The 24,972-nt window shown below is 46.3% G+C and overlaps 1 protein-coding gene across 8 annotated transcripts in view; it reads right to left on the bottom strand.

The window, feature by feature from the left end:
* Positions 1-24,972, bottom strand: part of ADGRB1 (adhesion G protein-coupled receptor B1) — a 390,585-nt gene that overhangs the window by 52,664 nt on the left and 312,949 nt on the right. For all 8 annotated transcript variants that reach the window (XM_083621823.1, XM_083621822.1, XM_083621821.1 and 5 more), the window contains exons 19-22: positions 24,099-24,202; positions 16,781-16,883; positions 11,229-11,379; positions 1,784-1,853 (exon numbers count right to left, since the gene is read on the bottom strand). In XM_083621823.1, coding sequence (XP_083477949.1) covers positions 1,784-1,853; positions 11,229-11,379; positions 16,781-16,883; positions 24,099-24,202 — 428 coding nt within the window. The remainder of the gene's footprint in view (positions 1-1,783; positions 1,854-11,228; positions 11,380-16,780; positions 16,884-24,098; positions 24,203-24,972) is intronic.

The raw sequence follows: 24,972 nt of genomic DNA, 5'->3' as shown, positions 1-24,972 counted from the left end.
GATCCCCAGTCTCTCACATGTGATAATTGATGACATGGCACAGTGTGCATACACACTATTCGAATGGCAATGTCCATCAACTTTTGGTGTGTGTGGGCCCCCTCAAATATTGTATTGGGGGGCCGAAGACCCCTCTGTCCCTAGGAATTGGCTCCTATGGCGCTCATCTGAGAAGTGCCAGAACTGTGCTTTGGCATGTTCCTGCTGAAAAAAAGCACTCACTTTCGGACTCAGGAGCTGAGAAGCAAGCAAATAATTCTTCTCCAGCTTGGATTTTAACTGAGGTGAAGAAGAATTTGGGGTCTGCACTGCATGCCTCATCTTTAAGGTGAGTATCATGAATGCCCAAACCTCATAGCCCAGTAATTTGGGGTGATTTGGAGCATCTTCAAGCACCTGCACATTGGAATGGGTTGTTGTCGTAGCAGTAATCAAGCACCTCAAAGCACAATGACATTTACGTAAGGATATACGAACATAAGAAGATGGATCAGGCCAATAGCCCACCCATCTAGTCCTGCATTCTGCTATCATAGTTGCGAACCAGGTGCCTCAATGGGAAACCAGCAAGCAGAAATCCACAAGAGATACCTAATAAACATCAGGAAGGCAGCTACAGTATTGGCATTTAGGCATCTGCTTAAAGGTAAAAAAAGGTAAAGGACTCCTGGACAGTTAAGTCCGGTCAAAGGTGCATATGGGGTTGCAGCGCTCATCTCGATTTCAAGCCGAGGGAGCCGACATTTGTCCACAGACAGCTTTCTGGGTCATGTGGCCAGCAGGACTAAACTGCTTCTGGCACAACGGAACACTGCGATGGAAACCAGAGCGCACAGAAATGCCATTTACCTTCCTGCCGGAGCGGCACCTATTTATCTACTCGCACTGGCATGCTTTCAAGCTGTTAGGTTGGCAGAAGCTGGGGCAGAGCAACAGGAGCTCACCCCGTCATGGGGATTCGAACTGCCAACCTTCTGATCGGCAAGACCAAGAGGCTCAGTGGTTTAGACCACAGTGCCACCCGCATCCTGCTTAAAACTCATCGATTCGCCCAGGCTTTCCCCGAGGGGTGATCCAGCAATGTTGACGTATTGAGCCAATCTGCTGATTTGTGATGCATTTTGTACTTATTTTAGGGATGTAATTTTATTGTTGCTTTTATACCGTTCGCCAGAATATTTTAGGCTGCTCAGTGGTTTGCGGTACAGAGATTTTTGCAAATAAATAAAGCAAGCAAAATATTACATCAGGGCAGATTTGAGGGTAAACCATACACAGCACGGGTCTGTCCTTGTGGTTCGTTGGAAGTTGAAACTGCTTCACATGTACTATTACGTTGTTGTCTTTATGAGGATATACGTTTGACTTTTATTACACCTGTTTTGCAAAAGTCTAGGAAAGAATCGGAATACCATAGTCTAAAACTACTGCTAGAGGACAAGAAGCCCAAGACTACATCAAATGTAGCTAAATTCTGTGTGTCTGCAATCAATCGCAGGAAGCAAGTGGTATCCCATAATGTCCAATCCCCTAAATGTTAATTACAGGGGGCACGCTAACAATTAATTTTAATTTTTATATTTAAATTCTTGTTATTGCATATTGTCCCTTGTATTCCTGATATTTTTTATGATCTGTGATATTGTGTGTGTTGAAGCTGGTCTATGACCGTATTAATAAATTCATTCATTCAATAAAGCAAGCAAAATATGTGTGCCTTGAAATGTGAGAGGAAAGAAGGGAGGAAGGAAGGGAGGGAAGAAAGAAGGAAACTGTTACTCACTAGTTCATGGTGCCGTACCCCTTGGCTTTCGTGAATCCCACAGAGATGGCCACCACCAAGGCAGGTAGGCCTAAACGGAATAAAGCAAAATAGGCAAACAGTTATGGTTAGAGTCATTTGCAAATGGCCCTTTGCAGTAAGGAATCAGTCTGCTTGCCTTGGGGTGAAGGAAACCCAGAATTCTCCCCTAAGATGGAGGCTCCTTTTACTAAGAACATAAGAGATATGCTGGATCCAGCCAATGGCCCGGCTAGTTCAATATCTTTTTCTCACGGTGGACAACCAGGTGCCCATGGGAAGCTTGCAAGTGGAACCTGAGTACCAGAACATCTTTCCCACTTGTGATTCCCAGCAACTGCCATCCAGAAACATAGTCACCATGGACAGCAGCCATCGACAGTCTGCCCTCCACTATCATCCTTCTAACACAGAGAGATAGCAACACTTCCATACAACCAAACAATTGTAGAGTTGGAAGGGACCACAAGGGTTGTCCAGTCCAACTTTCTGCAATGCAGGAATCTTCTGCCCAACGATCCTGAGATTAAAGAGTCTCATGCTTTTACTGGCTGAGCTATCCTTCACTCTCCTGCTGGAAAAACCCCGATGATTAACTGAGAGTCCTTAGGGGCCAATAGAAAAGCATGATTTTGGACCTCTTTGGTCTGATTTTATTTCATTTGCAAGCAAGGAGGAACATGGCCAAAACCCACCTTGGCCTATGAATGATTGTGGCTGATATAGACTCAGGGTAAAGGTACCCCTGACTGTTAGGTCAAGTTGTGGATGACTCTGGGGTTGTGCGCTCATCTCGCTCTATAGGCCGAAGGAGCTGGCGTTTGTCCGCAGAAAGCTTCTGGGTCAAGCCGCTTCTGGCAAACCAGAGCAGCACACGGAAACACCATATACCTTCCTGCCGGAGCGGTACCTATTTATCTACTTGCACTTTGACATGTTTTCGAACTGCTAGGTGGGCAGGAGCTGGGACCAAACAACGGGAGTTCACCCCATTGCAGGGATTTGAACCACTGACCTTTCGATCGGCAAGCCCTAGACTGTGGTTAGACCACAGTGCCACCTGCGTCCCATTAAGTGACAGAGAATTTTCAAACAAATGTGAGATAAATCTTCAGCATTGCACTAATATTGACAAATATTATTTTTGGGGGTTATTGTTTAGTTGTGTCCGACTCTTCGTGACCCCATGGAACAGAGCACGCCAGGCACTCCTGTCTTCCACTGCCTCCGGCAGTTTGGTCAAACTCATGTTGGTAGCTTTGAGAACACTTTTGAGAACATTTTTTGGGGTAGGGTGGTGAAATCATTGTTAGTTCATACCAATAGACAAGGAAGTACAGTCATGCCTCAGGTTACAGATGTTTCAGGTTGCATTTTTTTTTTCAGGTTGCAGAAACCTGAAAGTACCGGAATGGATTATGTGATGGTTCTAGGGGTTGCTCGTGCGTAAGCTGGTGCAAACACCTGGCTGTATTGCCTGAGTGAACCTTTTCTGTCTGGACAGCCACTCACCCGTGGCTGTCTCAATTGCTGGCAGAATCCATCAGTGGGCGTTTCTTAAACTTCTTCCAGCAAAGAAGCTCTTTGACGCCTAGTCTCCTCCTACTCTCCCTGCGCGGAAGTCTTCTGCGCAAGGAGGGCGTAGGCAGTGAAGGACCTCTACTCTCCCCACTGGTCCCCAGCAAGGAGTCATGGGACCGCCTCGCCCCTTCCCCCATCTGCCCCCCTTCTCCACTGGTGCTACACTGATTCTCTTCCCCAGAAGATGGGCTGCCTCTCCCAATCCCGGGACGCTCTCTGGAATCCCTCTGGATTTTGCTCTCTCCCTCCGGCACTGATGGCAGTTCCCTGACAGGTTACTTCTGGGTTTCGGCAGTTGCGCATGTGCAGAAGTGCTAAATTGCACTTTGTGCATGTGCAGACTTGCCAAATCGCAACCCACACATGCGCAGACGGGCCTCTGTGGGTTGCGGACGCTGCGGGTTGCAGACGTGCATCCTGCACGGATCACGTCCGCAACCCGAGCGTCCACTGTAACAGTCTAAAAGAGGGTACAGGAAGGAGTTGGGGTGAAATCTGTTGCTTCCTTCAAGAAGATTAAAATAATATTAAACCTGGATCCAGAATTTTGCCTGCATTTCGTGAGTTGGTGAAACTGGGAGGGCAGCCTTTTGTCAAATGTTCTCAAGGGGTAGACTGAAATTCTTTGACATGAGGGCCTCAGAAATGAAAACTTTCATTCAAGTATCATAAAAAACTTTCATTTCAGTTCAATCTTTGCAAATTCTCTTGTTATGGCCACCCCTCCTCATTGCTTCTTGCCTGCCCCCTGCAATTTTGCATGAAGGACTCCCTGCATCCAGTTCTTGCATAAAGGTGGCCTACTTTGAGGGACTTGCAAACCGCTAACCCCTATTCTCTGATTCTTCTGGCTGTGTATCAGATGAAACTGCCTCCCTCCTCACCTAAGGAGACCTCAGGCTTCTCTTAAGCCCCATCCCCTTGAGTCACGCGTGGATCAATCTATCTCGCTGCTAAAGATGGGCAAATCCCATTAGGAGTCAGAGAGACATTGCTTGCCGGGCTGGGCTTAGCATCCCAATGACAAAAGCCCTTGCTCATTACAGACGCAATGGGATTTGAGGCAGATTTTCCTCAAGGTGTTAGGCACATTTGAGCCGGTGGCTGCCATGTCCACCGGTCCTTCTCAAGGATAGCCTCACACGTAATTCCCAGCAAGGGAGATTGCTTTAATGGTGTTCCAAGGTGACCTGTCAGTCCAGAAGCAGGAGGCTCTGTTTCTGCTGAGATAGGAAGATCCTGTGTGAGGCCAAAGAAACGAGTCTGAAAGGAGAGGGGGGAACACACAGGCACACACATCACAAATCTCGTAGCACTTTAAAGGCAGTTCTTTCTGACGCCACAAGTTTTTGTGGACTAGGAAACGATGCATCAGAAAAAAATGGACTCTAGTCCACAAAAGCTTCTGCCACAATGAAGTCGATGGGCTTTAAGGTGCTACATGACTGCTACAACCAAACAAGGACACATCTGTACGACAGTAAGCCCACAATTTATGCACATTCAGCTTTAGGTGCATGGCCAAACATGTAAAAAAAGGGGGGGAGTGCTGGGGTTCCAGAAAAAAATACTTTGGCAATCCCATCTTCCATTGAACGCAGTGTGTTTTGACTATATTGGCAACAACTGATATGCATAGAGGTGATGTTCCTGACCCCCACATGTGTGGGTGGACTGTGCATAAGCCCGCCTTGCCCCTGCCCTGCCCCATCGCACCACCTTTTCCATCTACTTCTGGGTTGCCACAATGGGCGCATGTGCAGTGGTGCATCTATTGGATGTGTGTCAATCGGCCGTTGTCTGCACACGATTTTGGCTTTGGGAGTGATCAATGGAGCGTACCCACCACATAAGTTGTGGGCTTACTGTATATATCTAAAGCACTAAGATACCACTTGGTTTCCCCTGAAGAATCCTGGGAACTATACTTTGTTGAGAATGCTCCATCCTCTGTCTGTATGTCCCCCTCTGTTGTGTATGTGTGCTTGCCTGCCTACCTGCCTGGTGAATGCACTTGTGATTTGCACATGTATGTAGTGACTGACTGCTCAGAGATGCAACAGGCATGCAGTTGGCCTCTGTGAGAACAAGATGCTGGACTTCATGGGACACCAGCTTGATCCAGCAGGGCTCTCCTTATAGTTTCAAGATGTATGGGACTAGTAGAGGCGGTTCCCCACTTTATGGAATTTCCCTTGGGGGTGCAACAAAGTCTGAACCTGAGCATTTTGGGGAGACCCTATCAAGATCTTCCTTCCATTCTTCCTTCCTTCAATTGGAATGCACCTTAATTTAAGTTCACAGAATACAACATGTCAGTAAATGCAAGGCTTTAAGTATGGCCACCTAAGTCAAGCCCTCAGAATGGGGATGCAGGTGGTGCTGTGGTCTAAACCACAGAGCCTAGGGCTTGCTGATCACAAGGTAGGTGGTTTGAATCCCCGCGACGGGGTGAGCTCCCGTTGCTCAGTCCCAGCTCCTGCCAACCTAGCAGTTCAAAAACACATCAAAGTAGATAAATAGGTACCGCTCTGACGGGAAGGTAAATGGCGTTTCCATGCGCTGCTCTGGTTCGCCAGAAGCGGCTTAGTCATGCTGGCCACATGACCCAGAAGCTGTACGCCTGCTCCCTCAGCCAGTAAAGCGAGATGAGCGCCGCAACCCCAGAGTCGGCCATGACTGGACCTAACGGTCAGGGTTCTCTTTACCTTTCCCTTTACCTAAGACAAGCCCTCAGAATGGGGGTGGATGGAATGGAAGATCAAACAAATGTCTATCAATTTCTCAAAGATGCTCACAGAATCATAGAGCCAGGGGGGACCAAGAGGATCATTCTATCCAGCCCCCTGCAATGCTGGAATATGCAGCTGTCCCGTAAAGGAATTGAACATGAGACTTAGGTGCTATCAGCTCTAACCAACTGAGCCATCCACAAGTATTCCGACTTAGTTCTCCCAGAAACTCAAGGACAGCGTAGCTCAGTGCACCCGATACAGAGGCTCGATAAACTGTTAACAGGGCTGATGATTCAGAGCTCACTCTCTGCTGCCAAGCTTTTAAAAGGATATTAAATGACAATTAAACTGGGATTACACAAGGTAAGACTAAAAGCAAATAAATTAAAGTCATTTGAGTCAATAAAGCTCAGCGATAGTAAACAGAGGATCTCTCGGGAGAGAAGATCTTGACTTGGAGAGCAGTTCTACACATAACATTGAGCGAGGTGGTAGAAATTGGGTCTCTACCAATTCTAACTGCAGGGGAGAGTGGGCTCAGTTTTTCAATGCTTCCCCATGCAAGAAAACAAACAGACAAAGCAAAAGCGAAACTCAAACAAAATGGAAAAAGCTACCTCGCTCCGTGTCACAAAGTGGTGCATTCCAACTCTACAATTCTATGATCCTATGATCAGGAAGAGACTTATGCATGGCTTTTCCTTAACAATTATAATTATTAATATTTATTTATTGTGTTTATATCACACTTTTCCAAGGAGCTAAATGTGGTGCACATCCCTTCCCAGGTTTATCCTAATAACAACCCTGTGAGGTAGGCTATGCTACAGGTGAGAAAATGTCCCAAGTGGGAATTTGAACCCAAGTCGCCTGGGTCCTAGTCCAACACTACCCCACACTGATTTCCCCCCTCCTTAATATGCTGTTTTTCTCCATGTATGCAGTCCTGGTAGGGAGTTTTTAACAAGGGGGAGAATTACAAAAATGCAACCGTCTTTTCTGCAGTTTAAGGAGATCAAGAACTTGTCTTCCAACTCTTTCTACTTCACTTGAAGAGTGTCTCCCAGATTTAAAATGAGAGCCGAGCTGAACATTTCTCTGCTAATATTTTGGATTATTCTTTTTTTTCATCCAAGGCCATTGAATAAGGCCAACTAGATCATCATCATCAGTAATATATACTGCTTAATATGCAAAATCCCTAAGCGGTTTACATAAAACACTGCAAGATGATTTAAAAGATAAAAAAAATAAAAGATAAAAAATGGATATACAACATTTAAAAACAAAAACACAAAGAAATACACCAGTAAAAACAGAGAAACCATAAAGAAAACATTCAGCTAGATGCCAATGAATAATAAAACAGAACACTGTGATACTTGCTTAGTTAGATAGATAGGAGGATTTTAAAGCTTGCCACTGTTTCTGCTTCAAGAACAGCTAATGGAAGAATATTGGCCATGCTGACTGGGGCATGTTAGCTGGAGTGCCTCAAATTCCCCACCCATGGTTTAAAATATACTTTCTGAATCTTTCATACCATATGTATGTGTGCGTGGGAATAGCTGCCACTATCCTTCCCCCACCCATTCGCCTAGGAACGATGCTGGGTACTTTAGAAGATGCAAAATGGTGGCCAGACATTTGCATGGCCTTCCCATCATCCTTTGGGAGGAAGGGCAAAATTACAAAGTTAACCACCATCACATGACACAGATGCTGTTGTCACTTCTGGAGGCAGCAAAACAAAGGGGGGGCACATTCCAGAATATTTGCTATTGCTAATGGAGTCCCACACCCAGGAGAAACTGCTGCAAGAATTTCTCCATTACCTGGAGAAATCCCTCCCACCCCGATTTCGCTGCCTACAAGTAGGGTGGAAATGGTCAACTGCGCCATTTTACGTTGATGCGGAATTTCTGTTAGGCTCATTATCATTAAGGCTGGTGTTATGTACACAAGAAAGCAACTCGATCACAGAACTAGTAAGAAGCAGTTAAGGGGGAAACTAGTGACTAAAGGTAAAAAAAAGTAAAGGTAAAGGACTTCTGGATGGTTAAGTCCAGTCAAAGGCGACTATGGCCTTGCGGCACTCATTTTGCTTTCAGGCCGAGGGAGCTGGTGTTTGTCCACAGACAGCTTTCTGGGTCATGTGGCCAGCAGGACTAAACTGCTTCTGGCGCAACAGAACACCATGATGGAAACCAGAGCACACCTTCCCGCCACAGTGGTACCTATTTATCTACTTGCACTGGCATGCTTTCGAACTGCTAGGTTGGCAGGAGCTGGGAAAGAGAAACGGGAGCTCACCCCGTCATGGGGATTCAAACTACTGACCTTCTGATTGACAAGCCCAAGAGGCTCAGTGGTTTAGACCACAGTGCTACCCGTGTCCTCTCTAATGATGGAAGGATAACATGAAAAGGGTACAAGGAGGGAGCTACAGAAATGCTTTAAAAAGGGGGGGCAAGAACTGTGGTTGTAGTGGGGGACTTGGGGCTCTCAAATTTCAGCAGTGCCCTGTGTGACACTCCCCGCCTCTCACAATCCATTCTGCAGCATTGCTGTGGTGCTCTGCAGTGTGGTGCCAAGTCGCTCTATCCTAAAACCACGCCCGGTGGTTGGATGGAAAGATGGTGGAGCAATGAGGTGGCAGAAGGTGATTGGGGAAGAGGATGGAACAGCCAAGATGACACATTTTGCCTATAGAGAGCGCATCCTTATGGAAAGCTCTCTGTCCAGTAACACATTATTGAACAAGGTCTCGCTAACTGGGAATTGACTGTGAGCCTCCGTATTTGAATCCCCAAGGGAAATATCTTCCACAACACATGTCTCTTGAGAGAGAAATTATTCTGCTTGACACTCATGGGAAGCTTCCGTTTTCCTACTGGCTAGGATGTGTCCCAGAGCAGGACATGGCCCCAAATGTCCGCCATTCAATCCTCTAATACCTTTCCGTGTGAAGGGTGAAACAGATCCTTTTAAATTCTCAGAGGAGTTCCACTCAAATCAACACCACCCTGGGGAAATCCAAGAGGTTAAAGGATTACCTAGCTCAGGGCCAAGCAAGCAGCAGGCGGCCGCAGTGAAGCTGACTTTGTAACTTTGGTCACAGCCAGAGGTGCAGAAAGAAATAATTCCCCTTAGGGATTGAGGGGTGGGGGGCAATTCAGTTCGGTTTTCATTTTAATGCAAAGCTACACTTCTGAAAATAATATGCAAACCAAACTGCAGCTATCCTTTGAAGTTTAGCAAATTGAGTTGATCGGTTTCCCAACCAAGAAAAAGTGCACAGAACTGTGCATATTGGGGAAGTGTGCATTAAAAAAAATCATACATTGTTGAAAATCTACAAAACACACTACGTTGTGAAAAATTGCCAGATTCCTATGGAAAGCCCATCAGCCGGACCTGAGTGCAACAACACTCTCCACTTGTGATTCTCAGCAACTGAGAATATCAGGAGGAATCTTGAAATGCAGCTGCTCAGAAGTTTAATCACTTACCTTTTAAATCTTCTTGGCTTCTACGTTTGCTTGACCGGAACAGGATATGCATTGAACTTGTGTTCAGTGGAATGTATGAACAAGCCTAATTTTCCCCTCAAAGAAGAAGTGTGCAACAGGTGCCCCAATTCTTCTCCGCTTTGAATTGAAATCTGAACCAGGGAATAATCTCCAGTTCTCCTCTCACCCACCCAGCCCCCAAATCCTTTTATAACGTAGTTATGCTGCTGAACTTGCAGTAATGTGACTATTCAGAGGCATTTTGTCAGGTTGAACAGATTGCGGAATGAGCCACAAAGTAACTAGTCACACTCTTAAAATTCATCTGCCCTGTAATCTCCCTCCCTTCTCTTACATTTTTTATTCCACAGCTCAAAGTGGCATACATGGTTCTCTCTGCCTCCTCATTTTATCCACACAACAACCTGGAAGGCAGGTTAGACTGGCCCAGGATTGTTGGTTTCTGTTTATGCCACTGTGCAGTGCTTGGAGTCACAAGACTCTGTTTTGCATACCAGACATTCCAGACTGTTGGAAGTCTCACGGAAGAGAGGAGACGGATGTGATGTTACTGGTTTCCTGTTCCTTTGTTTTCCAGTTGCTCTCTGCCTTTCACAGAGAGAGCATATATATTTCTTTTCTGTCTGTGTAGTTAGAAATAAAACCTAGCAATGTAGCTCAAACTTATCGTCTCTTCTGCTGCTTTGATACTCTGCTGAATGGGGAACGTGCCTGGAGCCTTATCAAAGGCTCAGGTCGTTAATCATCGTTGGAGGAGATTCTGAAGGCTCGACCGGAGGAGTAGCTCGGTCATAGCAGAGATTCCGACAAGGATAACCCAGCAAGCTTCATGGGTAAATGGGGATTCGAAGCTCAGTCTGTGAGGGCCTAGTCCAACACCCTAACCATTGCACCACTGATCTAGCTATCCAGGAAGTGGGAGGAGCAACCTGAAATGCTTACTGTGTTTTTAAGAACACCAGAACCACTCTGAACACAACATGCACTGTGGCAAAACAATATCACCCATGTAGATGAGGACAGATTTCTCAAGTCAGCTGTTCAGACTCCGCATCTGAGCAATTCATCCCACTGGAGCAATTGCACAGTCAACTCATGCCGCAATAATATCCATATGTATTGCAACAGTTTGGCACTGGGGGATTTGAATTAAAAATTTCCAGGAGAATGGAACTTTCTGCAGCTTTCTACACCAAGATGTGAAGCCGACTGCATTCCCAGTCATTTCCTTAAGGAAAACTAATGGCACTGAATTCTAAATTCCATGCTCAAACAACGTTTGAAAAGATCGACCACAAACCAAGTGAGCATCCCAGCACCATAACAGAGATTAAATGAATACGGGTGTGTGTGGTGTTATTTCAGTTTCATGCATCAAAACCAGAGTCTTCTTCTGGGTTCCACACCTTAACACTGCAATATAGATTTTGGGATTCTGAGCAGAGAAACTCCTTTTCAGCATGATTCAAATCCACCCATTTGAGCTTCAGCTGATGCTCAGCACTGGGTGCATTTGCTGAAAAGGTGTGATTGCTTTTTTCCCCTTCCCAGTTCCAGGTTTGAGCAAGAGATCCTCACCCCATCCAAGACACAAGAAGCGTTTGCGGATGATGCGGTTTCGCAGCCTGCCCGTCACAGCCATGTAAGATTGCCAGGCTTCGGTCAGCACCCAGCAGAAGGAGGAGAGGAAGAAAAAGTGAAGGAAGGCAGCCACCAAGGTGCATATCACCTGGAAAAGTGCGGGAGAGAAATGACATGTGTAAGAAGGAGGAGGAGAAAGTCAAGGGCAACAGACAGCTGGACCATAAGAGGTAAAGCAAGGGTCAGCAAACTTTTTTCAGCAGGGGGCCGGTCCACTGTCCCTCAGACCTTGTCAGGGGCCGGATTATATTTTGAAAAATAAAATAAAAATGAACGAATTCCTATGCCCCACAAATCACCCAGAGATGTATTTTTAATAAAAGGACACATTCTACTCATGTGAAAACACGCTGATTCCCGGACCTTCCGTGGGCCGGATTTAGAAGGCGATTGGGCCGGATCTGGCCCCCGGGCCTTAGTTTGCCTACCCATGAGGTAAAGGGACAGTATGCCACAATAACTTCTTAGGCCGAGTCTCTTGTTTATTTATTTTTTAAACACACACACACAAACCAAACAAGCCATTTTTATATAACAAAAAAACCAGACAAAAACCACTATCTGACCCCCTCCCAGTGTTTTAACGGGTTGCTTTTACACTTGCTTTTAGATTTGTAGGCCGTTTTGAGCAATGTGGAGTGGAAGTTCTAAAAATAATACAAACTGGCAGCAGGAATGGCGAGTGTCGGCGGAGGGCTGGTGCCAAGCCATTATGAGCCGAGCCAAATCTCAGCGGAGGCTTGGCTCAGCTCGAAATGGCTGAGGGATTTCTGAACCGAGGAGTCTGAATTATGAATGCTCCCTTTCTGAACTTTGCTGCTGTCACTATCTAGGTTTCCCTGAGGGCTGCCAGCTGGCTCTGCCTGCATTAGAATATATAAAGACGAGGCCTATCGGAAGGAACTGTTACTTCGGACTTCTCAGACAAGTGTTGGCGAAAGGGAAGATGCTGATATAAACTTTATTACATATATAGGAGAAGAAGAAGGGCAGGTAATTGCCTTCCACTCCCTGTTCCATAATAATAATAATAATAATAATAATAATAATAATAATAATAACAACAACAACTTATTATTTATACCCCGCCCATCTGGCTGAGTTTCCCCAGCCACTCTGGGCGGCTCCCAATCAAGTGTTAAAAACAGTACAGCATTAAATATTAAAAACTTCCCTAAGCAAGGCTGCCTTCAGATGTCTTTTAAAGAGAAGATAGCTGCTTACGGTATTTCCTTCACATCTGAAGGGAGGGTGTTCCACAGGGCAGGCACCACTACCGAGAAGGCCCTCTGCCTGGTTCCCTGTAACCTCACTTCTTGCAATGAGGGAACCACCAGAAGGCCCTCGGCACTGGACCTCAGTGTCCTCATTAGCTAAAATGGGATGTAAGGCTCTGGCTTTGAGGAGGAAACTTGTTAGAGATGCACACTCACTTTGGGTCAAGTCAAAGGCAGCCCAGTCTATGCATGAGCCTCTGGGATCCCTGCCTACAAAACCTCTAATATGTGAGTATTTGGTTTGAAACAGATTCACAGAACAGAACCATAGAATTGCAGATTCTGGAAGGGACCCTGGCGATCATCTAGTCTATCTCCCTGCAATGCAGGAATATGCAGCTCTCCCATATGGAGATCGAACCTGCAACCTTGGGGTTATCAGCACCACGCTCTAACCAACTGAGCTATCCTATGGGTATCAATACCAAACCAGCTCCAATCCAAACATTCTGGCTTAGGCAGTGGCTGCAGCCGTGACTCCTTCCCCGGGATTCTAACCCATCGAGACCCTTTCCCTTCTGCCTTCAGTAGCAAAACCTTTTCTTGTCCTTTGAAGCAGGCGGCGATGCTTGGCCAAGCGTGATTTAATAATCAAAAAGGCTGCCAAGCTGCAGCGGAGAGAGAGAGAGAGAGAGAGAAAGATTGGCTAGGCGGGCGCCTTTCTTCTTCATCATCCCTTTTGTCTAATGTGACCAGGAGCAAAAATATGCATCTTTTAAATGTACTGCTTTCATCTTCAAAGGCTCTCATAAATGCAGAGAGGGGCACTATTCACTAGGGGTGCACACAGGTGGAAAATGTGTGTGTGTGTTTGTCAGGGGAGCAGGGACACCATAAAGACACAAAGAAATGGAAGTTAGAATCATAGAATCATAGAGTTGGAAGAGACCACAAGGGCCATCGAGTCCAACCCCCTGCCAAGCAGGAACAACAACAAAAGCATTGCTAGCTGATAAAGAAGACTCTACACCAGTTTTAATGCCTCTCTCTCACACACACACATACACCCCCACACCCCCACACACCCGAATTAATCCAGAATGCAGCAGCTAGACTGGTGACTGGGAATGGCTGCCGGGACCACATAACACCGGTCCTGAGAGATCTTCATTGGCTCCCAGTACATTTCTGAGCACAATTCAAAGTGTTGGTGCTGACCTTTAAAGTCCTAAATGGCCTCGGCCCAGTATACCTGAAGGAGCGTCTCCACCCCCATCGTTCTACCCAGACACTGAGGTCCACCTCCGAGGGCCTTCTGGCGGTTCCCTCACTGTGAGAAGCCAAGTTACAGGGAACCAGGCAGAGGGCCTTCTCGGCAGTGGCACCCGCCCTGTGGAATGCCCTCCCACCAGGTGTCAAAGAGAAAAACAACTACCAGACTTTTAGAAGATATCTGAAGGCAGCCCTGTTTAGGGAAGCTTTTAATGTTTAATAGGTTATTGTCTTTTAGTGTTCTGTTGGAAACCACCCAGATTGGCTGGGGAAACCCAGCCAGATGGGCGGGGTATAAATTATTATTATTATTATTCATAGGGGAGCAATGTGAACTGCATTGAAGGAAATGGGGAGGACTCTTTTCATTCCTCTCCTCTCCAGGTATCTTCATCTTACGGAAAAATATCTCCCTACAAAAATCCATTGACGGAAATAAAAAATGAAGCAACCCTTTTGCTTGATCACCTTCAATTATGTCTTTATCCTTCTGTCTCTACTTTAGTGCCACTTTCCCCAAATCAAGATGAGTCATTAATCTGATTGCTTTGATGAAGATCTGTTCACTTGGGAAAAGTTGGTGCCAGATTTGCCCAACAGCTATTTCTCACTTTCAGATCGACGGTGATCGACAGATTTCATCGAAAGCTGTCCATAATTTGAATGCCTTTAAAAGAAGTTGGCATAAATGTTTGATACGGAGTTCAGAATATTTTATTTATTAATTCCATTCATATCCCACCTTTTCTTCCAAGGAGCTTGAGGTGGTCACATGGTTCTCTCGGTCCTTATTTAATCTTCGCAACAACCATGTGAGGTGGGTTAGGCTGAGAGGGAGTGACAGGCTCAAGGTCACCCAGTGAGCTTCATGGTCGAGCAAGGATTTGAACCCTAGTCTCCCAGTTCCTAGTCCAACACCCTAACCACTACCCAACATTGCCTCTTTGCCCAGCTTGTCCCTGACTTTTCTTCCTTTGCAGTTGAGAATTTAAATCGACCCAATTTGCACATCACATTAAACCGTTGTTTAAAACAAACCATGGTTTAATGCTGATGTATTAAACTACACTTTGATGTGACCTGCAAACCTGGTCGTTGTTACTGCTGCTGTTATTCTGTTGGTTATTTGCTCCTAGTGGTTGTTGATGGCACTGGAAATGCAGCAAGCTTAAGAAAAGTCAAAGGGTTAGTCTTTCTGTCCATAACTGACCTCTGGAATGTATAGCCACAAAAATGCTGAAGCAGTGAGCATTGATGGGCAGGATTCACCGAATGTGTCCTAGCAGCAGAAGCTCTAAACAAGGAATTCTGCTCACACGATGGGACTTAACCCCTTCTCCTCTCACCACATGTCTCTCACTCTCTCCCAAAAAGTTGTTCTGGGGGGATCAGGAGAACCCCCAGAACAGCATTCAGGGGGAGGATAAAGAGGATCATTCCATCTGGCAAGCTGAAACTGCTTTTGATTAATTAAACAATCTTTTTTGGGGGGTTTCAGGTAGGTAGCCATGTTGGTCTGCCGTAGTCGAAACAAAATAAAAAAAATCCTTCCAGTAGCACCTTAGAGACCAACTAAGTTTGTTATTGGTATGAGCTTTCGTGTGCAATCACACTTCTATTGTTTTTGTTTGGCACAATGGTGTGTATTTTGTGTGTGTGTTTTTATATTGTAAACTGCCCTGTGATCATCGGATGAAGGGTGGTATAGAGACTGACTGAATGACTGAATAAATGAATGAATGATGCTATCCACTTAGTGTGATGTTGAATTCCACCCAACATCTCATAAATGGGAGTAAAATATTTTGTGGAGGCAGATGGCTCCTAACCACAGTAGCCAAAAACAGCTACTTCCATGTGCAGTAACTGACTGCTAAATTATTTTAAACACAGTGTCCTTTCTAGGCTTCCAAGTTGCAGTCTGGCCACGCACAGTTAGGATGGGGATGTTGCGTCCTACAGAGCAGGGCCAGGACCAGAAAAGTCTGGTAGTCCTGTCAAGGCTAGTGGTAGTCCAAATTTGGTAGTCCAGTCCAGGATGGTGCTGCCAGATCCAGCATACATCTCCTCCTCCCTCCTCCTCAGTTGCACAACTGTCCTGCTTTTTGACAGCCTTTGAATATTTCGGAACAGATGTACCTACAGCCTTTGAATACTTTGAAACTTGGGCTACCTCAATACATTTCAGCCAAATCCCACATGGGCCCAAATGGGCCCAGTTCAGTTTGAAATCCAGGCAGAGCACAGCCCTGATATTCACCACCATCTCCATTCTTGCAGACACTACCCAGGCCCTGAATCTGCATCAACTTAAGGACTGCTTTGCAAGATCATTTTTCTCTTCTTCTTCTTTTGTCTGTGTGTCCACAATAGCTATTGTTCAAAGGTATGCCGTTGAAGCACATGGAGGTTCAATTGAGCTCTAATGGCTCATAGACCTTCTCCAAATTTCTCCAAAACATGTTTAAAAGCCATTTAAAAGCTTCCACAACATTTGGAATACATTCCCTCCTATTCACCTACCTAGGCAATGAGTGTGGGTTAGGGTTTCTTAATTAAGGTCAGCAACTGGCTCCAGGCTTGGTGTATGAAAGGGGTGCTATGCAAGAGCAGAACGTTTATTAAGTGGAACATTCTCCTCTGCCTCCCTTTGGTCAATCTGTCTTTTTGAATTTGAGAGATAGAAACCACTGAACCTCGCAAACTGGTCCTGTTCTTGCAGGAAAGTGCCAAGGGGACTGGGGCGGTGGGAGTCAGAGAGAGCTAACTCTAGGCAGAAACTCAAAATGCATCACAGCTGAAGTCTTTCTCTTTATTCTTCTTAGAAACAGTAAAGATGCTCCCCAGATTCTTAAAGGTGATACATGTGTAATTTGCCATTCAGTGGCAATGTTCAGAGAATGAAATAATGAGCAGAAGGAAAGCAAATGAATGTCTCTCCCTGGGAGTTCAGCTATCGTATCTAACAGCGACAACAAAGAAACCTGGGAAAATTCCTACCTTATTCCGGGTCTGGGTTTGCCCAATCAGGATGAGAGCGTTGGAAGATATGATGGAGAGGCAGAAGTTGATAAGGATGACGGAACGTTCGGAACGGATGTACCTACAGAAGACGAAGAAAAGGGTAGACAGAAGGAAAGAGCCTTAGATCCATGATCTGCAAATTGTCAAAAGGCTGGTCATGGGAATGGGGAAATCTGCCAGATTCAATTTCACTCAATGCCCCACTTTTTTTATCTTAAATTCTCCACATTTTGTTGAAAAGGACCACATGAAAATCCGTCTAGTGAGAACTTCTCCTTGTGCACATTTTGTATGCACCTTTACATGGTATACACTTTCTTGCAAGGCAGTTTCCCCTAATGCAATGCAGTTTAATGCACACTGTTCCCTACCTAGTACATGCATTTCTGCACACATTACTAGGCTGGAACACTGCACTACAAAATTTGGAGAAATACGAATTTTGAAAGAAGCCTGTGTTTCAGTCTGCGTATCATACTGGAAAGTGCAAATGAGGTTGTTATACCTTTAAACGATGAACTGAATTGAATTCCCCTGCAACATCTCTGGCTGTGACCCTCATGGGACCTGTTAGCTTACAGACCCAATTCAAGGTGATCACATTCATGTTTAATGTCTATGTAACTTAAGCAAGGGACACAGGTGACACTGTGGGTTAAACCACAGAGCCTAGGACTTGCCGATCAGAAGGTTGGCGGTTCGAATCCCCGCGACGGGGTGAGCTCCCATTGCTCGGTCCCTGCTCCTGCCAACCTAGCAGTTTGAAAGCACGTCAAAGTGCAAGTAGATAAATAGGTTCCACTCCGGCGAAAAGGTAAACGGTGTTTCCGTGCGCTGCTCTGGTTTGCCAGAAGCAGCTTAGTCATGCTGGCCACAGGACCCGGAAGCTGTACGCCGGCTCCCTTGGCCAATAAAGCAAGATGAGCACCGCAACCCCAGAGTTGGCCACAACTGGACCTAGTGGTCAGGGGTCCCTTTACCTTTAACTTGAGCAAGGACCATCTCCTTCCTTACAGACACACCCAGAGATTAAGATAGGCAGAAGGTGCCTGCTTGGTAGCTTTGCTGCCTTCCATAGCATTGTGGCTGGCAGCTCAGGGGAGAGTTCTCTCTGAGGCAGCTCCCAAAATATGGAATGCACCTACAGAGGTGTATCCACCATCTTCATTGCATAGTTTCCACTGTTTCCTGAAGTTGACCTCTTTACCTTGTCATTCGACAGTTAAGATTTTTGTGATTGTTGTGTGCAGGACCACCGCTATTTATTGATCTTTGATTTTAAGTTGCACTACTGGATTTTAATGCCACGTGTTTATATGGTTGTCACCTACCCTGGGACCTTGTGGTAAAGACTGGCAAGAACATTCTTTAATCCTCAACCTGCAACATATGATCCATTTCCAAGAGCCCATGGGCCAGGAGAAGCTGTTGTATACCAAGTCAGACCAATTGGTCCATCTAGCTCAATATTGTCCACACTGACTGGCAGTTCCTCTTCAGGATTTCAGATAGAAGTTGCCAGTGATTCCACCTGAGATGTTCTGCATGAAAAACAGATGCTCTACCACTGAGCTGTGGTCCTTTCCCAATCTGAAATCCATGATCTCTTCCATGAAATGACAGCAACAATTACCCTGTCATGGAAAACGAGTTTCTGCAAATTTACCCCTTGGCCTGCAAACTCACGGTCACTTCAGCTTGAAGCAAGACACACCTCTCCACAAAGACCTCATTGCCTGTGGAATCACATAACCTGGGTGATGTGCTTAGCTGGGGTCCAGTGATGAGGCGGGAGCCCTGGAAGCCCTAGAAGCAGAACCCACTGTGCCTCCGACACCCTTCCTGCCACCCCCGCTGCCAGCAGAGAAGGGGGACTGACAGCAGCACCAGTTTGCTGTCAGTGTGGTGTAGTGGTTAAGAGCGGTAGTCTCGTAATCTGGGGAACCGGGTTCGCGTCTCCGCTCCTCCACATACAGCTGCTGGGTGACCTTGGGCCAGTCACACTTCTCTGAAGTCTCTCAGCCCCACTCACCTCACAGAGTGTTTGTTGTGGGGGAGGAAGGGAAAGGAGAATGTTAGCCACTTTGAGACTCCTGAAGGGGAGTGAAAGGTGGGATATCAAATCCAAACTCTTCTTCTTCTTTCCAGCAAGATCTTGTTGAAATCTCATGGAGTGCATCAACTCTCATGAGACTTTGGCGAGATCTCGCAAAATCTCACCAGAGGTCAGCACAGCTACCAGCACTTAGTGGGTGCTGGCAGAGGCAGTGCCAGGATGGCAGCGAGGAAGCAAGGTGGCATGTTCCCATTTTGCCTCAAGCAGCAAAGTGGGAGGTGTCACCCCTGGATATAGAGGACCTCATCTTGGTTTCAAGGCACAATGCTGGGTGATTTTCAGTTCCTTTCAAGCCCCACATTTCTGTTTGTTCTGTCCTACTAAGGGTTGGCAGCTGGTGGACCTCGGGCCACATCCGGCTGCAGGAAAGCAGCCAGCTGGTCTACAAACTCAAGGAAGTTGTTCCTGATCTGAAGGCAGCCCTGTTCAGGGAAGTTTTTAATATGTGACATTTTAGTGTATCTTTCATCTTTGTTGGAAGCCGCCCAGAGTGGCTGGGGAAACCCAGCCAGATGGGTGGGGTACAAATAATAAATTATATGATGATGATGATGATGATGATGATGATGATGATGATGATGATGATACTGGCTTGAGTTGACAGCTGCCGCCGCCGCCACCACCACAAAATTACAGCCCGTGTAATTTCAGCAGGACTTCAAGGAGGAGAGGGAATGGAAACTGCACAGTTGTGCCATGTCGTGTTTTGGGGGGCAAACACACAGAGGGAGCTGCCACAGCAGAGGAAGGCTGGGGCAAACTGACTCCTTCCCCCAATGTAACCAGCTAAAATGACATTATATGCAAAATCATGTGTTTAGATTAGCTTTCTGCAGTGTGAATGTGCATGTGAATGACTTTTATGATTGTGGGTTGTATTCAATGCTCTGTGGGCACAGTTCTGCAGGTGCAATGAGACTTCTGTTTCCTCTCCTCTCCCTACTCTTTCTTAACCCTCCAGAACTGATTCCGTGGGTGCACAGGAGACTGGAGGGGGCCAGATAACAGGAAGAGAAAGCTCCATTTACACATGAAACCCATTGCACCAGCAGAGCTCCAGCACTGGATAGAGCCCGACCTTATTATTATGTGCATCAGTGACATGTTGCTTGCAAAACAACAACAAACTAAGTGTCTGGAGGCGCCCATAATTGGAAGCAAATTATCTATATTTTGCTATACAATCCGTTCCAGAGCCCTGTTCGCATCCTGAAGTAAACACAACCCGCGTCTGCGCATGCATGGGTCACGATTCGCTGCTTCCGCGCATGCGCTTGATGTCATTTTGACTGCGTTCCGTTACTTCCGGGTCGCCGCGGAGCGCAACCCAAAAGCGCTCAACCTGAAGCAACTTCAACCCGATGTATGACTGTACTGAAAAAAAAGCACTTTTGTAAGTTATAATAGACAGCGATTAAGTAAGCCACCCAGAGTGGCTGGGGAAACCCAGCCAGATGGGTGGATGAGGTCTTCTTTTTCTTCTTCTTCTTCTTCTTCTTCCTCTCCTCCTCCTCCTCCTCCTCCTCCTCCTCCTCCTCCTCCAGTTCATAGTTAAACTCCGGAACTCATTCCCACAGGAGACAGTGGTGACCACCAACCTTTTTAAAAAGATTAGACAAATTCATGGAGAGGGCTATCAATGGCTACCAGACAAGATGGCTCTGCACTGGCTCCACAGCTGGAGACAGCATCACTTCTGAATTCCAGATGCTGGAAACCACGTGTAGGGAGAGAGTCCTGCTTGCTGGCTGGCCACCGTGAGAATAGGATGCTGGACCAGTTGGGCCACTGGCCTGATCCAGCAGGGACTTTTTATGTCACTGGGTTTCGGCTTGGCTTGCTGGGTCACATGTGATTCACGGCCATTCCAAATGAAACCATTACCTTACCTAGATGTACAAGGGATCTAGACACACATGAATGTGCACACACACAGAGAGAGGAATCCACTCCCCATCCCCCACTCCCAAAGATTCTTGCCTCTCTGCTATTTGTCACTGCTGGAAGCATGTCTGCGGTCCCCTGGGTCTGGACATAGATCAATCTGAAGAAACGGTGTCAACGGGTTAAGCTTCCCGCTGGCTATAAGCCTAGAGGAGGCTGCAAAGTGGCAAAGGCTGCAAAACCTCGGATTATTAAAACGTGAGATTGTAGCTCAGCCAGCCAGCGGCCAATTGCAACTAGGATCCAGGGTAGTGACAGATGCATGCTGCTCTGAGCTGGAAGCCCTTGGAAATATTGGCTGCGGAACTGAAGAAGGGGTGAAAAAAAGCCCCACTCCTGGTTCACTGTGTTTTTCTTCTGTTTGCTTCATGGAATAATAAGCTGTCCTTGGTCCACGTGGCTCAGTAATGTCTACACTGCCTGGCAGTGGACATGCCCTGGAGATGCCAGCGATAGAACCTTGGACCTTTGATGCAAAAAGCAGATGCTCTACCACTTAGCTATGCCTCTTCCCAATGGCAATGATGCTTTACCCAGGAGTAAGGGCAGATGGGCTTCCATCTATGGCATATATTCCCCTCTGCAATTCTTTCTTGGAGGACACCAGCCACTAAGAGGAGACCTGTTTGCACTGCATATTTGTCTCCCAGATTTAACGAAATGCCCTCACAATTTTGGAAAGACGGAAGCAGACATGGGAGACCACTCCAACTCTCAACCATAGAAACCTTTTCTATTCCCAATTCTAGCTCCCTAACTGTGTTGTATTGTCTTATTGTGTGTATGTGTGGTGGCAAACCCAGGTTTAACTCTGTGTAAAATGAGCACGGGAATAGCAGAATAGCCCTACTGGGTCAGGCCAAAGGCCCATCTAGTCCAACATCCTGTTCTCACAGTGGCCAACGAAACTGGGAAGTCCGCAAGCAGGACTAGACCGCAACAGCTCTCTCCTAGTTGTGATTCCCAGAAGCTGTTATAAAGAGGAATACGGTGATTGATGGTGGAGGTAGAATACAGTCACCATGCCTAGGAATCAATGATAGCTTTATTCTCCACCTGTGCTGGGCCTGGGGGTAACCCGAGTAACACGGTCCAGGTCCGGTCCCAAATCCAAGGGTTCTGTGAGGAGTCAGTCCGACAGGGTCAAGGCAGGACATGAGGCAGGAAACCAGGCGAGGTCAGGCACATGATCTCAGACAGGTTCCGGCAAACAGCAATGTTGCTCCTGCAACCTGGGGCGGGGTCCGACAGCCTTTTATCTTTGTCAGGGTAACGGCCGGTCCTGATCCCCCAGTGACTCACCTCCCTGTTTCTCCCGAAGGCGAGCACTCCTCCTGCGAGTACTCAGGTCTCTCCTTCTCTCAGACCTCAGTCTCTGCAGCTCGGGAGACGTCAGTGGGTTACTAGACCCAGAGGCCGCCTCAGCCTCTCCTGACCCAACCGGTAGTGGAGCAGCTGTGAGTGATGGCCCAGCTGAAGGCAACGAGGTAATCCCCGCATCTGGAGCCAGGGCAGGCTCAGGCCCCTGACTCAGCCCAGTTGGTGCTTGTTGCAGGGGAACATGTGCAGACTGGGACTCTTCAGAATCAGGCCCCAGACTAGGTTCAGATGCCGCCTGAGGCAAAGGACCTGGTGTGGATTGAGACTCCTCTGGCTCCGAGTCCGAGCCCAAGTCCCAGGCCATCACACCACCAGATGGATGGTCCCAGATCCACAATGTCCCTCCCCATGGATAGCCTTAGCTTTAGATTATTTCTATCTGAATGTAAGAGCACTACTAGATCAGGACAATGGCTCATCTAATCCAGCAAACTGTTCTCATGGTGGTCAACCAATAGAAGACCACACACAGAATCTGAGTATAGCAGCTTTCTTCCTATCTGCAGTTCCAACCCTAGGGCCTCCAACAGTGGATGGGGTGGTGGTGCATAGCATCATGGACTTGTCCTCCATGAATTTGTCCAATCCTCTTTTAAAGCCATCCCAAGTTGGCGGTGTTCACTAAATGGATAAAAATAAAGTCATGGGCTGGTGGGCAAGAGAAAAATGATTAAGCAACTCTTTCTGACATTCCTCCACCCAGTGCTGCTTCTTGGTAAACAGATGGGGTGGAGTTTGGGAACTCTTAGGAAAGTTGTTATCAGAAGTGATGAGAGTTGGAGTTCAGTAACATCTGGAGGGCCTCAGGTTCCCTCACTCCTACTTTGCTTTATTCAGAACACGATCACTATTAAAGCTTTATTGCCAACCATGGGCCTGATCCATGGGGTGCTGGGAGTTCATAGGGTATCCTAAGCTACACACACCTGCACTACAACTGAGGCAGAGCCCTAGGCAACACACTGCACAACTGGTTTTGCAGTCTTGGACAATCCAGCCATTCAAACTCAGACAATTAGCTGATCATTGTTGTTGTTTAGTCGTTTAGTTGTGTCCGACTCTTCGTGACCCCATGGACCAGAGCACGCCAGGCACTCCTGTCTTCCACTGTCTCCCGCAGTTTGGTCAAACTCATGCTGGTAGCTTTGAGAACACTGTCCCACCATCTCGTCCTCTGTCGTCCCCTTCTCCTTGTGCCCTCCATCTTTTCCAACATCAGGGTCTTTTCCAGGGAGTCTTCTCTTCTCATGAGGTGGCCAAAGTCTTGGAGCCTCAGCTTCAGGATCTGTCCTTCCAGTGAGCACTCAGGGCTGATTTCCTTAAGAATGGATAGGTTTGATCTTCTTGCAGTCCATGGGACTCTCAAGAGTCTCCTCCAGCACCAGAATTCAAAAGCATCAATTCTCCGGAGATCAGCCTTCTTTATGGCCAGTTCTCACTTCCATACATCACTACTGGGAAAACCATAGCTTTAACTATACGGACCTTGATCCACTGATCATTAGAGATGAATAAAAGAATATGTATATCTGTATGGTGTGGGGTTTTTTTACTCCCCTTTTTGGTGAAGTATAAATTGGCACTCCAGTTAAGTCTAGGGAAATTTCTTAGGGAGGTTACAAACACACCTACAATTGTCTCACGATGCACAGTAGACCTCATGACTTCCAAATGCCTTCTTATCTCTGCCAGTAATTAAGATAATGCATAAATGAATTACCACAGAGCATTAGAGTGTGCTGTAGACATCGCTAGGAATGACGAAAAGTAACAATAGATTTATGGTTTCAGACTGAGATACAAATATGCAAATGAGAATACGTATTTATGAATGGAGAAGAGTAGAACCTTTACCTCCAGACTGAGATGTATATGATTATCAAAAGCAAGAGAGTCAAGGAAGACACTCCACAGCCTACGATTAACGTGACCGAAGGGACGAGCACTTTTTCTGTGTTCTGAAAGAGAGGAAATAAAAACCATGAGTATACTTGAAAGAGCAGGTGACCTACATTCTGCAAGATATTTCCTGGTGATGATGTGGTAATAATAATTCAACACGCGTGATTTCTGACCTGGATATTGTAATTCTGATTCTGCAGACATTAATCCCAAACTCTCCTTCTGTTTGATTCTGTCTGATTTACCTTCTATCAGGGAGGGGGGAAAGCTATTTTGTGGTCAGCATGCACAAAGTTAGTCAGAAGGGGTAGTAGCTGGAGGCAGAAACTCATGGGCAAACCTAGTTGTGAGCAGGTTGAAAAACAATCACACAACCAAATGAAATCGGTGGTAGGTATGCTTTGGAGAGTTCATTGCCTACCACAGGTTTCTGGAAGAAAGACTATTCTAGAAACTCCATGGAGATTCTACAAACATATGGTTGAATAGAAAAGCTAGACATAAAATGATAGGCTCCACACACTCCTAGAATTCTTTATTCAGAAATTCACCGATCATTCTTTCGAGAAGAGTTGAAGTGGCCAGAGAAAGACCTTTAGATAACTGCATCATTCTAGTTCACAGAAGAACTCCAACTCAACCAAGGGGAAAAACCAACACGTTTGTAATGGGCTACACAATGTCAGGATGATTTATATGCATGCAGCAGCCATCATGGATGTGACAGAGCTTTAACATCCGATGTGACTCAGTTAGTGGAGTCTATTCACCTATTCAGCTGCAAGTCACCGAGCAATAACTGCGTAAACGATGCGTGTGGAAATCA

Source organism: Podarcis filfolensis, assembly GCF_964270895.1.
Source record: "Podarcis filfolensis genome assembly, chromosome: 7".
Lineage (NCBI taxonomy): Eukaryota > Metazoa > Chordata > Lepidosauria > Squamata > Lacertidae > Podarcis > Podarcis filfolensis.
The sequence above is the reverse complement of the archived record's forward strand: the minus strand, read 5'-3'. Positions and strand labels throughout refer to the sequence as shown.